This window comes from Lactuca saligna, chromosome 2 (assembly GCF_052625555.1).
Source record: "Lactuca saligna cultivar CGN05327 chromosome 2, ASM5262555v1, whole genome shotgun sequence".
Lineage (NCBI taxonomy): Eukaryota > Viridiplantae > Streptophyta > Magnoliopsida > Asterales > Asteraceae > Lactuca > Lactuca saligna.
This window is the reverse complement of record NC_136418.1, coordinates 128,259,081-128,273,386: the sequence shown is the minus strand read 5'-3', so window position 1 is coordinate 128,273,386 and position 14,306 is coordinate 128,259,081. Positions and strand designations below refer to the sequence as shown.

The window sequence follows — 14,306 nt, the reverse complement described above, 5'->3', positions numbered from 1 at the left end:
ATTAGTTTAAGACAACATAAATACTTCATTTGTTTACAAAATTCAATCATAAAATAAGTTCAATAGAACATCTAATAAAGCCCTTCACTTTTATACTTTAATCAAACTTAGGACATATCATCCAATCCTTGTGGAAACTCCCATGAATAAATGTGATTTGGTCGTAAGATTTACAAATTTATAGACGTGTTGAGCATGTTGGATGCATAACCAAATGATCCATGCAACTTAGTAATGACATGGACATGACATGTTGTATTGGGTTAACAAGAAACCTGATTGTTGACCTAAGACTCTAGTAATATTTTGTCCACCCACGTCAAATGTAATATTGGGAGCTTGATTAGTAAGTGTTATAAGTCATGTGTGTGACCATAAAATGTTGAAATCTATAAATTATGACGAATGTATGTGGATTCAAAATGAAATGTTAGTACAAAAGTCATGGATAATAGCTAAAATTCCTATATGTAGGAAATACATGTATGTTACAATCATATGATTACGAAAGAAGTGTAAGTAGTTGAATTCCAAATCATCCATAAAAGTTAGGTATATGAAAACACATGAAACGAGTAAAGTATAATGAAATTAGAAAATATTGACTTTACGAATTAATACATAAAAATGTTGGGGCAGTAACATATTTTGAATGGAAAAAATATACCAAAGTGTGTGCAAATATATTAGTTATGTGATGAGAAACCTTCAAATCCATTACAGTGTAGTTATGGTGCATGAAATCTATTGTTATAAGGTTAAGGTGGTTAAGATTAAAAGAACATTGCTTTGGAAGCCATTTATTGAGAAAGAAAGGATTACAAATTCATTTGAGGAATGTAGGGAATAATTAACTTTTAGCGACCAAGGTGTGTAATGACACCAAGATTGGGGAAAGATAAATATAAAATAATGTTGTTTGGAAATCAAGTAAAGACTTCAAAATATAATGTTACTATGAATATATGATCAAAGGATTATGAAATTCGTAAGTAGTCTAATGGTAAAGACAATATAGATAAGTAAAAGTGATGGTTGTGCCAAAGTATATTGGTATATATAGAAAGACTAGTTGATAGTGTAAGACAAACAAAGATTGATATAAAGAAAGAATAAATAATTTCGAGAGAAAATCCAATAGTTACAAGACAAATAAGAACAACAATATATAAATTTATAAGTGAATTACTATGAGTTTGAGGTGAGTGAAACATGTGTCGATTTTTGGGAAGTCAAATTATAACGACTAATGAGTCGACTAACATTCAAAATAATTTTTATGTATATGAGTATGCGATAAAGATAAAGAACTTGAGAATGTAGGATTTTTCAAGAAAGTTTTAAGAACATACTTGGAAATCAGAATTTAGATATTCATTGTTAGTTAACAAATTTACTATTATCTTAATAATTCAAGGGGTAAAATCTTTTTTAAGGATTTAATATTTGTAATATCCTTCAAATCCATCTTAGGTGTTATAATAAGTTAATATGAAGAATTATGCTTTTGCATGTTGATTAAAAGGGTAGAGTCGTTACGGTGTGTAAAATATGGACAAATAATTGAAATTTGCCAAACATGATCTAATGACCAACTTTAAATGAAATACCATTATAAATAACTCATACTATATTGATTTTTTTGTATGCTTGAAAGCATGTTTATGCAATAAATAGTAAAAACAAACAAAACATGCAAATGTTATGTTCCAAGGCGGGACAAGGAAAATGAGAAAATATGTTTGGCATGTTATATACAATACGATACAGTTGGAGTTATAGTTATAAGTGTTATAAAAATAAGATAAGTGAAATGATGCAAATATTTTGGTGCTTAAACCTAATAGTGAAGAAATAACAAGGTAGATTGCTATATATGGAGAAGACAATAAAGTCGGATGTTATTATGTGTAATATTTGGAAAACAACGAAATGATTGAAATATACTTTGGACATTAAGTGTAAATAACGACATCATTAAATAAAATTGCCCAAATATAAATAAGCTTATAACTTGTGCAACATCCTCCATAACATGAGTTTGGTTTGCCCAAAACTTATGTCTGGATTGCTCCCAAGCCCACAACATAAGTCTGACTTTCCTTTCCGGCCCATAACTTATGTTTGGCTTGCTCCCAGGTTTGTTGGCCTCCGCACAAAGCAATATTGCCTCAACCAACAACACTATGATAACATATGAAATAGAGAAACATATAGCCAACAAACATATAATCATATAGATATAACAGATCACTACAACATATCATCATCCTGATACTAGGATACATGACATAGTAGGCCGACATTGGTGCCTTGACCCACAAGTATAATGAGGTGAACTCACCTTACGGTATGAAAAATAACCGAACATATCACTGCTCTAACACTGCCTCTACATATCACCTATACAGATAATAGGGACCTAAATCTCAAACTACTATTCAATTACCCAAATGCCCTTAATTCAAACTTGGTAAAGTTAAAGGTCAATTGGTTAATATTTCCCAAATAGAACGAGTACGCTCTGCGTACCACGACTCTACGCCCCATATAAAGGATTGCTTGCATTTTACGGGAGAAACAGGAGGTACGCGCTGCGTACCCACCTGTACGTCATGCATACTTACGCTGCATCCAATTCCTTTTATTAAGTTTTTAGTGTAGAAAGCCAACTCATCGAACTTCAAATTTAGATAAAAAGGGACGTCTCAGTGGATAAAGTATCTGACTTTATCCATTTTCATGCATACAAAAGGGTATAAATTCAAATCCTATGTCCAAAAGTCATCTGAGACTCCAAAACCCATGCACGGTTTAATAAGAGTGACCAAGTTCTCATTTTTATGACTCCGTAAGCTCAAAGCTACAAAAAGAACCACACCTTAGTGGCCTGGAGTAGCTTATACTCTACTAGACCAAAACTATAGGGCCAAAAATGTACACAAACCCTATAACTAGCAAGATCTTAGTAAATAAATCATCAAGTTCCAAGCTTTATACCTTTTTGGGGCTGATTGAGGGTGAGATACTTTGGATCTAAGCTACCTTAAACTTCCAAGATGATTAACCACCTCCTTCATCATTTACATGCACAAGAACACACACTTTCAAGCTCAAAAACACACCCCAAAGAACTAGGGTTTGCAAGGAACGTTTATGAGATATGGATGTTGATGGGAGGAAGGTCTTAAAGGAGTTAAGTCCTTTATATAGGGTTGAAACACTAAAAATTTAGGGTTGTGCACTGCGGTAGTACGCCATACGTACTATAAGTCCTCCCGTCCATTAAGATGAGTTACGCCATATGTAGCTCCAACTTACGCCTGACGTAAGGGCCAAAATGTCAATATTTAAAATTTAGGACAAAAATAAAAATACCTGGAAAACGAGTTCAAAATGATAGAATGGATAAACTTTACAGAAAATGAAATCACAAAAGTACGTTGCCTAAACCAGTTTTGTATAGAAAAATATATTGCTAGTTTTTGTTCACCAGCATTACACGACCTATGTAATTGGAGCCTTGAGAAACACGATATATGTAATTAGGGCATGGAGAAACACAAACCAGTGTGATAATGGATATGAGTTACATGTCATGTGTAAACCACATAAATATCCAAAAAAATGTTTCATCCTATCTTTTTTGATACTTGTCTATTTTTCCTGAAACGTTGAATAACACCCCCACCATGCATCTTGCATTTAAGGTTACCTTAGTATTGACTTATATATAACTCAAATGTTCGTAATTATGAGAATGACCAAAGTAGAATGATATTTTAGCAAAATAAGATGTTATTTTAGAACAAAAGTGAAATAAATGGATAAACCGATGAAGGAACCTTTGATGGAAGGGTTTATACTTTCTATCCATTTCACCCAAAAACTTATGGAAACTTGTGCAAATGATTCATCATGTGATGAGTGTGTGTAAACAATTCCAATAAGAGAATTAAGTGCACATGACATGGGTTTTACAACCTTGAAACTTAAAGATATTCGCTTATTACTTTCCCTTCAATGGTAGAAAATTCAAGGGTTAGTTATGTTTCTGAAACCATAATTGCTAGTGATGATTTATATGTGTAAAATAAAGTTAGATAATGGAAGATCAAGCTATATTATTAAAGAATGAGGCTAAAATGATGTGATTTGAAGCTAAATGTTGTTTTGAGTAAATGTCTAAGTTTTGTGACAAGTAAATTATGAGATGATTATTATAATTGTTAAGATGCAAAAACATAACAAGAAAATTCAAATACTAAGATTGTATCTATATTTTATTTGGTAAATGATTGTTTAACCGGTAGAAATAAAATTTGAGCTTATGACTTTAGAACGATTAATTATTATGAAATTGTTCTAAATGTTAGAATTTGACATGTTTGTAAACTAGTATAATGGCCAAAAGGCGGTACATAACCATATATTTAAAGAGTTTATAAAAACAAGAAGTGTGATGACTCGTAATTTTGCATTGATATGATCATGCATCACATATAGTGCATCTTGCATGAATTATGATTACAGTACTAGATTTAATCACATATTTATATAATATATTGTTTCTAAATCCCATGTAAATCATGAGATATTTTTTTGTCTCATGTATTATTTTTCAAATATCATGTATTTCATGTACATGTTTAGAGACTTAAAAGATCTTGGTTCTTAGAAGAAAAAAATTTAGGTTTTGAGAAAGTGGCTTGAAAATAGTCCTTGTATTTGGATGTAGTGGAGCTTGGTAGACGTAACACCTACTTTTGAGCTCACTTTGCAACTATGTTTGGTGTTTGATGTGAAGTTGTAACTTGGTGTGAGTATTTTAAAATATTATATTTTTGTTTGAGACCGAAATGTTGAAATTGAAAGGGTTATTTGTGGTTACAATGAAATAGCCGGTTGCGGTAAGGCTATCATGTATACTCTCCACACCAAGGATCGTGAAGAGCTTCCAAGTCAGCCGCCTTCAGGCCACTACAAACAACCAGAGTACTCCACTACCGGTAAAGAAGAGAGAAAATAAGTTTGGAAGGAAGAAGAAGACCATTGGTCGTTTACAATCGTGATGCATACCATGAAACACCACGCAACAACTCCTTCACGAACTGTTGAGTTAATGTGCACAATCGTTGTTTATTGCTCCCATAGACAACTTCGCTGTGTTGATGGTGGTTGGTCTAATTGGTAAGAGAATCATTCCACAAAAAATTTCATATTCAAACTTAAACCTAAAAGCCTACAATTGTAGTTCAAAATTGTTAAATTATAGAAAAAGGTTATTAAAATGGAAGGACTTTAATAAAATAAGTTAACTGAACATTAAAAAAAAAAAAAGGCAAAAAAAGGTTTATATGATTCGCACTTATATTGTCACTATTTTCTTTGAAGTTTTCCCGAAAATTCCATCCACTCAAATAAATAAATAAAAGGAAAAAGAAAAAGAAAAAAACGGAACAAGTGATCGCTGCCGTCGGTATGTCAAAAACCCTAATTCACATTTCCTCATCTATATAACACCACTATTGTTACCTCCAAATCATACTCACCAAACCCTAGATTCCTATTTCAACAATCGTTTCAAAGCCTACATTCTTTGATTTCATAACATTTATATGTTTTAGTTTATATCAACATTTATAGCTGATTAGCTGTTGTTGGTTATCGATGATGAAAAATTCAAGGCTTGTTTCTCATGAACATTCGCAGTGGCCGACTGATAGAGCTTTCGCCTTCGCCAGGCTTGGGAGCTCATATTTTATCTCGATTTCTTTATCTTTTTCATTTTTTCTTTCAATTGGGGATCGTCTGCCCCTTTTGCAAATGCTCTATTGCTTTAGGGATGGAATGATGTCCCCTGATATTCACTTCACCCTCTTCACTTTGTCAGCGATTTCATTAGTCTAGCTAGTTTTACAAGTTGCTGATCATTTATGGGTGGGAGATCTTGTTTTTTTTAATCCAAATTAGTGTTATTTGCAGTTTTGATTTGGGTATAGTTAGAATTGATTTTGGAACTGATGATGATAATCCAAAGGCTTGTTTCTCAGAGACATTCGCAGTGGCCGCCTAAGAACTTTCGCCTTCGCCAGGCTTGAGAGTTAATGCTGCTTTTTTCCTTCCTTGGATGTCTGAAGTTTTAATTTTTTTTTTTATAAATTATAAATTATTTATATTTATTGTGGGTTTCTCAGTGATGATTTCATAGATGACGAGTCTGATATATCCATTCCATTCATCATGAAGACCAATCGAGGCATTTGTCTGAGAGAAACCCTTCGATAATTTTTTTAATTGATTTTATTCTTTTTTCTATTAACGTTTAAATATTTTAGTATTTCTTTGGTTATGTTGGTTGTTTGTGTGTATTATCTTATTTAGACCGTTCTAGTAGATCAACATATATTTAGAAAAGAGAATATTACTTGCTGAGCAATTTTGTAACTTAAAACAATAAAAGTTAAAGCAATTCAAAACTTTATTTAACCGAGTAAGCTTAAAACAACGAAATTTTAAACAAATCAATAGAGGATAATTTCTCAATAAATGGCAAAACTTTTAGGAAAAATGATTTAAAAAGTTAATGAAGTTTTAAAAATGTATAAAAAAAAAAGATAATTGTTGTATTTTTTTTACATAAAATACCATTTTTACAGGTTATTTGGTTTTCAAATGTTCAAAAAATACTATTCTTTTTTAGTACAAAAAATATCATTAATGTTATTATTGTACACAGAATACCAACAAAATATACATGTGTTCAACTAAAACATTGTGGTAAGCTTCAGGTAAATGAGATGAGAAGAGTGTAATAAGCAACTGCGTGTTTATTTTTTGTTGAAATTGTTAGAAAATTTCACTGTATGATTTGCCGAACAAGATTAGAGGTGTCGTTTTGGATGATAAATTTTTCTTCATCTCGGTGATGAGATAAGCATAATCAGCAATTGCTTGTCATTTTGTAAAGGGGGACATCGAATGACAGGCTAGCAGATAATCCGGAACCAATTTAGTGTCTACATATAAAAACTTTTCACATATGTTGTAACAATTTTAATGCAACATTTTTCATTTATGTGGGACATAATACATTGCTATTCCGGTTCATTATGAAGTAAAAAGGGTTTTTTATGTTAAATATAATCAGGTTGTTATTTTTCTCAATACTGTAATTAAGTAAATAAATTAAGTTCATGGATTTTTATGTTAAAAAAATAATGTTAACATGATAATGATAAAAGATGATACTTTTTGCATCTCAAGAAAGTTTGTTTGTTTTCCTAAACATTTTTGGCTATTTTTCCGTACAAATTAAGCAAAACACTATGCCAAAAAACTACAAGATACGCCAAAAATAAGAAATAAGTTTCTATGATGCATCATTCCATCCCAAACAAGAGCACCTTCAAGGTCTCCTTTGATGTGGACAACCAACAAATTTCTTCATGCCAAATCCATCATCTAGACCATGAGCAATCTTGGACTGTATCTCAATCAGTTTCTGTTTTGTTGCCATTAAGTATATTTGTTGGAATGTCTCTTCAAGAAAATGCTCCAATTTCTATGTTTTTACTCCACTCCTTGCATCCTGATTATTCTCACACTATAAAAGAACTACCCAAAAGTCATAAATCATAAGACTGAAGTGTTTAAAAGAAATTAAGTTGATAAACCAGAAAAAAAAAAAAAAACTCACCATTGGCTTGCAAACATCGTTAGCCTTTTCTTGAAGAGATTGATATCTCCTGGCTTATTAACTAAGGGTAGCATGGTCCAAACCATAATAATTTGCAACAACATCAAACAAAGGAAAAAGGTGATAGTAAACGAAGTAAAAAGAAATTTAATGACTTGATATGCTTAGGGAATCGACTGTATTTGGTTGTTGTCACTTCTAATATACAAATAATTTTAGACACAACAGGTTTTGCTTAGTATACTTTATATTTCATTCCCAAAAGATGTTATTACTTGAGACAGAAGAAGTAAAAAGAAGTTAAAGTAACTTGTGTCGTCCCAAAATCCAAATGAATAAAGAAGTCATCCTGAAATCCAAACAACTGAAGCAATCGTCAGGAAATCCTTTATGTTGAAATGTGGAAGTGCAAAAAGAATGATTTATAGATGGAAAAGTGGAATACAATATTATACAATGAGATAGCCATGATTCTTGAAGATTGATAATCCTTCCAAAATTAATTAATTATAAAGCATACCAAAAATAATGAACGTAAAAAAAAAAAAAAAAAATCATACAAAAATTGTGCAAAATTTTATCATTAATATATAAAAATTATACCAAAATTAATCTTATTATAATAAAACTTTCAGTTAAATAAAATCATACTCCAAAATGTATGTTGTTCGTTAGGTTGAATCCTTGTCCCTCAATGTGGTATTTCGACACTCTTTTTCATTCAAAGACGATTCCGTCCTCATTAGTCTGTCTCTGCAGGTCTTGAACATTATATGGAGAAATTGCATATTTTCATGTAATAAACCAAACAAATAAACTACAAAGAAATTCAATAGATAAGATGCATAGAATATATATGACCTCCGATTCTATATTACTACCGTGATATTATTACCAGTAGGGGCAGCTATGTCAGATTCACGAGAAGGAGCCACATCCTCCATTTCAAGCTCGCCATCATCATCCTCCAACACATGGGTATGCTCATCTGTCGCAAGTATATGCATCCCATCATGCTCTTCAGAAATTTTAGGGTTATGTTCAGGAGTCACAGCCTCAAAACCCTCCCCATCTGAATCGATTCCATCTTTTTCATCCATCAACATTGTTGGGATTGCACAATCAGATAGTTGTATGATCGAGTTATTGCAGAGGATCCATATAACCTGAAAGATTTGAGAATATTACTTTACTAAAAAAGATAGAAATAATTTAATACAACACAAAACAAACTCACTCATTCCGTACTCATCAACAAACATAAAAAATTTCTGATCCTAAAAGACATATTGTTGAGGGATTCAAGCTCACGGATATTTTGGCGAATCATTGTTTCTAGAAGAATCTTTCTTTCTTGCCACATCTTCCGAACCTAGAAAATAATACAACATTTTAAGGTATCTTAATTCTAACTCTTGCATACATGATTTAGGTAAACAAGCAAAACATCTAAAAACAAGACATACATACTTTTAAATTGCCTACGCTTTTCAAGAGCACTACTCCCTGGAGGAGCAGCAACCAAAATAATTTTGTTAACACTGATTACCGAAGGATACAAATCAACCACATCACCCGAAACACAATCAATTGGCATTATTGATAAAAAAAATTATATTCATGAAAAAAATGTTATATTTAGGTGTCAAAAAGAACCCAAAACATCATACGATCAGAAAAAAGATGATTAAACCCAAAAACCTAGTAGAATTAGAAAGAAATAAACTACTATTAGGAGAAATAGTTGTTAGTGTTACATGGAATCAAAATCACAGCATACTCATATATCGTAAGAAAACATGGTGTAGCAGTAAAATCCAAAGAGCACCCTTACACGAATCCTCTCGGTTCTCACATTTTCCATCTGTAATAAATAGAAATTGTTTACTTCATCAAAAACCACCATGAAGAAATATGTGCAAAGATTGACGGATCACGGTTGGGTTCTCCTTGCCGGAAACAGTGCTTCGAGCACATAGCTGCTGATCGAGAAAGTGCTGATTGGGAAAGATCTGTTTGGGTAAGAAATCCTGACTGAGTAAAAAATCATGCTGTTTGATTGTACATCTGACTGAATGTCCTGACTAATGAAAAATAACCATTTTACCCTTTATATGTAAATTACACAAAAAATCCTTTAAAAATCCAAATAAAATAAAAGGAATCATTGTTTTTATAAAGTTATAAATAAATTTATTGTTTTTAAAACAATTCAAACAACTCATTCATTATCATCAATCAATTTAAAGGATTGATAATCAGCCATTAAAGGATTGATAACTAGCTATAACACTTAGAGCAAAAACATCAAATATTAAAAGGAAAACAAATGACAAACTCATATGAATACAGACACATATAATCTGAATAACATTCAACAGCAAAAGAACAATCAACAGCAAAAAAGTATTCAACCATTCTCTTTTTCCATTTTTATTCCAAACGGACCATTTCATGAGCATAGAACTTTGAAAAATCTTGTTTTCCTTGAAATTGAAAACGAAAAAGACCGAATTCCCCTTTAGACAAAACTGTATGGCTCCATCTCTTGTAAAAAACAGATCCTCTCATCCATAAAAACCTTCAAATTCTTTTTCCCCTCTAACTTCATTATCCAAAAACTCAACAAAGCAAAAAATAAACTAAAAGAGTTGCAAAAAAATAATTCATCAGATTAACAATTATCTTTGTCAATGAAATTCCCTTTCTTAACTCCAAAGGGAATATGATGACAAGTTTACATTATTTTAACAACAAAATCTTATATAAAACAGAGAAATTTCAACAGAAAGTTGGAAATTTACAAACCAGTTTGCAAAAACAGAGGAAAGATAGAAACAACTCACATTATAACTTGAATCACCAATCTAACAGAAAAAAAGCCAAAAAAAACGAAACACCTTTGAGCCTAAATGAAAGCAGTAAGTGCAAATCCGTCTAAACTACCAAACAAGTGTGCATAACAAATTAGATTACAATCGAAACTACTTTGGTACAATTGAAATTAGATTACAACCGAAACTATTCTGGTAGAAAATGAATATAAACAGAAGGGCAAGGGTACAATTGAAACCCATATATTATCAAAAAATTGGAACTGTGAAGAGGAAAAAGAAAGAAGCGTGTACTTGTGCCTTGAATCACTTTTGCAAACCCTTACAACAAAATTAGAAGTCGATGCTGAAGGAGGAGAAGAAACGATGGAGGCGTTGATTTCTTCCTTCATTAGGGCAAGGGTACCATTGGAAACTTTTCTCCCTTCACCAGTCAGCCAATTTCTTCCTTCTTTCTCAATCAGATAATTCTTTCCGAGTCAGTCGCCCAATTTTAGTTCATCAAACACCTTTAGTTGACCGAGTCAGCCAAAAATGTCTGACCTGACTCGGTCAGACAGGGCCTTAATTAATTTCCTGATTTAATTTCTGAAACCATTTAATGACATTAAATTTCTGAAACGGAAATGTCAAATGGATTGATTGGTAAGCATTAATTGATTGTACATGATGTAGTGTGTGTGGTACCTTTTAAATTTCAAGAAATGTCTAAAATGTTTTATATATATACTAGTTGTGTACCCGCGCAATGCGGCAGGACGGACCATGGGTTGGGGGAGAATAGTTAATTTCACCTAATAGTTTCGTTGATTGATTATTTGTCTGTTGGAACCATATCTAGGTATAACTAAGTTTTCTCGATCAGCATAATGCTAGCTCTTAAATGTAACTGTTACTCAAGAATTTTGTTACAACTTACAACGGAGATCTGTAGTTTCGTTTCCGTAGGCGTCATATAGACTCTTTTCATTGATTAATTAGTTTCGCATCATTGGGCTTTTTACGGTTATAAATGAAGGTGTGTTGTAGGTTTTAATTATAAATAAAATTACGTTGTATTTTTTTGTTAAAAAGTATGGTGTTTTCTGTTAAAAGAAAATTTGTTGTTATTTATCTTTTAAAAATAGACGAAAGTTTCTATCTTGTTTTAAGAACAAAATGCATTATTATTTTGAGATAAAAATATAGATACCTTAATATTTTGAATTAATTTTTTTTTTTTGTTAAAAGTAGAGTTCTTTGTTATTTCGGACTTTTAATAGGTACGTTAATTAGGTCTAAACATTACAATACATTATTGTTGTTGAGTTCGAAACATAAATTTATTTCTGGCTAAAACTTTGAGTGTTTTGTTTTAATCGAGACACAATTACTATAGGTATTACTGTTAGTTTTCGCTTTATATATATATATATATATATATATATATATATATATATATATATATATATATATATATATATATATATATTAAAGTTCATCATCAATAATAACTAAAAAAAAACTATGAAAGAGTAAATAATGAGCGGCATCATTATCATTAAACCATATGTTGTTTTAACCGAGACCTATATTAGATCTCAAATGTAACACTCAAAAATTGTCATCCAACACTTTATAAGTACGTTTTTGTTTTCATGTAAAATACGAATATGTAAAAAGAAAAATTCTAATGAATAATTCTGTAGTGATCCTATTGCAAAATAGGTTCTCATTTGTGCAAAAAATGAATAATTGTTAAATATTTTTTTTTTCGAACTTCCAACTATCTTACTTAATTTTAAAGGTGAGCAATGAGCATAATAACCGAACACCCAAACCTAAGCAAAACCGAAAAATTTACGGTTCAATGTATTTGACTGATTTGTCAATTAAATTATTTGGTTTTAGTTATCTATTAAACCAACTCATAATAATCAAACTCATTACTAACCAGAATGAACATACATAGTTTTTGGGCACAAAATGATATAGAAAAACTAATATAGTGAATAACCTAAGTGATAAAATTGTTATGATATGTAACGCCTGTGTTTCTGGGTTTGCCATTTTTAGCAATGTGATAGTCTAGGTTAACCTTTGTAACCTGTTTTGAAATAGTAGAAGTGTATTATTTGAGTATTATGTGTTTTGTGCTTAATTGCTTAATTATGTGGTTTGATTAATTAAGAATAAAAATTAGCGTCAAAATTTAAGTGTAAAATAAACTCGATATCTTTAGATAATGTTGTAGTAGTTGAAACAAGGTTTCCGAAGATATAAAGAATGTCGAAATCCGAGTTATAACGAGGAAGTTATGACCTGTCGAAGTTTCGCGACAGAACCGACAACGCTGATTAACGTAAAAAGTGAAATTTACGTTAGAGCGATATTTAGCCTTAGTGATCTAAACAAGAATCTAAGATCTCGTTGTTAGTATCAAAGCGATAAAAAGTTAGGCGAGAACGGACGTCAAACGAAGAAGTTATGAATTTATAACGAAAATTTCTGTCCCGGACTATTAAAAATAAATAATAAAAATAAAGTCAAAATTAGCTGACGAAGTCTAAACGAAAGTTATAGAGCGTAGTCTCACCTTCGCGTGGATATAAAGAACATCGAAAACGGAGTTCGTATGAAGCAGGTATGAATTTTCGAAGTTTATTAAATAATTAATAATTAAATTTAATTATTAAATCCGGCCTTATCCGAAGACGAGTCACCGGACTCATCCGGAGTACGCCCCGCGTATAGCGAAGGGTGTCGACACTTTGGATGACGCATGCAGTGACGACTTCGGAGCCCTGTACGCCCCGCGTACGAGGAGGTTCCAGCCTCCTATAAATAGGATGCGAGGGTTCCGGGTTTATTTGCTAATTTCCTCTTGTTTTTGTGCCGAAGCTCTGCGCGTAAACCCCCGAAGCCCCGGTAATATTCCCGAGTCCCGAAGCAAGTCTCGAGATCCCGAAGATCCCGAGAAGTGCGGTTTCCGAGCCGAAGCTCTGCCCGCGAAAAGTTCGATTTTGTAGAGATCTTCCAGATCTGCTGTGGATTACTACTTCTACGAGCCGTAGTGCTGTCCGATCATCTTCTGATCAAGTGAGTGTGTAATTACTTTCTTCTAAACGCATAATTATTAAGTATTTTATACGAAATACGTGTTATGTGTATAATTTTGTTGTTATGTGCGTGAATGTATATTCACTCTCTTTAATCTCATAGATCTGATTTGTTTTCTATGAAATACGTGTTATGTGGGTATGCCTCATCTGTTATGTGAAATATGTATTGAATGAAAATGTTATACAGGTTTTAAACTATGTATAAAAATATATATTTTTATCTACTAATATGTTTGGGTAGAACATGGGTAGATAGTTGGTGTGTAATAAACAGATGAGAGGCCTCGATGTTGTTGTTGTTGTTGACCTAGTTATTCAGCGGAGTATGAATAACGACCACAGACTCCTTCTAGACAGTCTCGTGGGACGCTAGCAGGTTCATAACCTGTAGGTGTTGTGAACGATGTGTTCACCGGTGTACTCTATCCCCCTCATGGTTGCCTTTAGGATATCTATTGTTGAGGAAACCCCTTAGCAGTAATGTCCGTCTCGATGAAAATCCTAGATTAGGTCCCTTGAGATAGATGTTGTTTTAGGGACGTAAAGTGAGGATAACGGGAATGGGTAATCGGGATAGCGATTGGTTGGTGAAATTAAATATAATTTATTTATTGTGAGTTGAAAACCCTATATGCTCACCAGGCTTCTAAGCCTGACCCACTCAGTTTTATT

General features: G+C 32.1%; 1 protein-coding gene and 3 non-coding genes across 18 annotated transcripts; 3 read left to right on the top strand and 1 right to left on the bottom strand.

Moving 5' to 3' along the window:
• The first annotated feature begins 5,834 nt into the window (after nt 1-5,834).
• LOC145033266 (small nucleolar RNA snoR99) lies at nt 5,835-5,951 on the top strand. The gene has a single exon (XR_013677498.1). It is a non-coding gene; the product is annotated as a small nucleolar RNA snoR99 (small nucleolar RNA).
• A 67-nt stretch (nt 5,952-6,018) lies between these two features.
• Nucleotides 6,019-6,142, top strand: LOC145033076 (small nucleolar RNA SNORD14). Its single transcript, XR_013677319.1, has one exon. It is a non-coding gene; the product is annotated as a small nucleolar RNA SNORD14 (small nucleolar RNA).
• A 49-nt stretch (nt 6,143-6,191) lies between these two features.
• LOC145033011 (small nucleolar RNA SNOR75) lies at nt 6,192-6,276 on the top strand. Its single transcript, XR_013677280.1, has one exon. It is a non-coding gene; the product is annotated as a small nucleolar RNA SNOR75 (small nucleolar RNA).
• A 959-nt stretch (nt 6,277-7,235) lies between these two features.
• LOC145031576 (protein HUA2-LIKE 3-like) lies at nt 7,236-11,050 on the bottom strand. Of its 15 annotated transcripts, none has more exons than XR_013676972.1 (5): nt 10,828-11,050; nt 9,170-9,711; nt 8,948-9,071; nt 7,700-8,865; nt 7,236-7,617 (listed from the first exon to the last, which is right to left on the bottom strand). XR_013676972.1 is itself a non-coding variant. In XM_078980166.1 (5 exons), exons 2-4 carry the CDS (start codon nt 9,294-9,296, stop codon nt 8,799-8,801), a joined length of 255 nt encoding a protein of 84 aa, XP_078836292.1. In that variant the 5' UTR covers nt 9,297-9,711; nt 10,828-11,048; the 3' UTR covers nt 7,236-7,617; nt 7,700-8,798. The 15 variants fall into 15 exon arrangements, 7 of the variants coding, with proteins under 7 accessions (XP_078836292.1, XP_078836285.1, XP_078836290.1 ...); XR_013676970.1 differs by having other exon boundaries at nt 8,937-9,071; nt 10,828-11,049; XR_013676971.1 differs by having other exon boundaries at nt 8,937-9,071; nt 9,534-9,711; nt 10,828-11,047.
• Between the last annotated feature and the right edge of the window lie 3,256 nt (nt 11,051-14,306).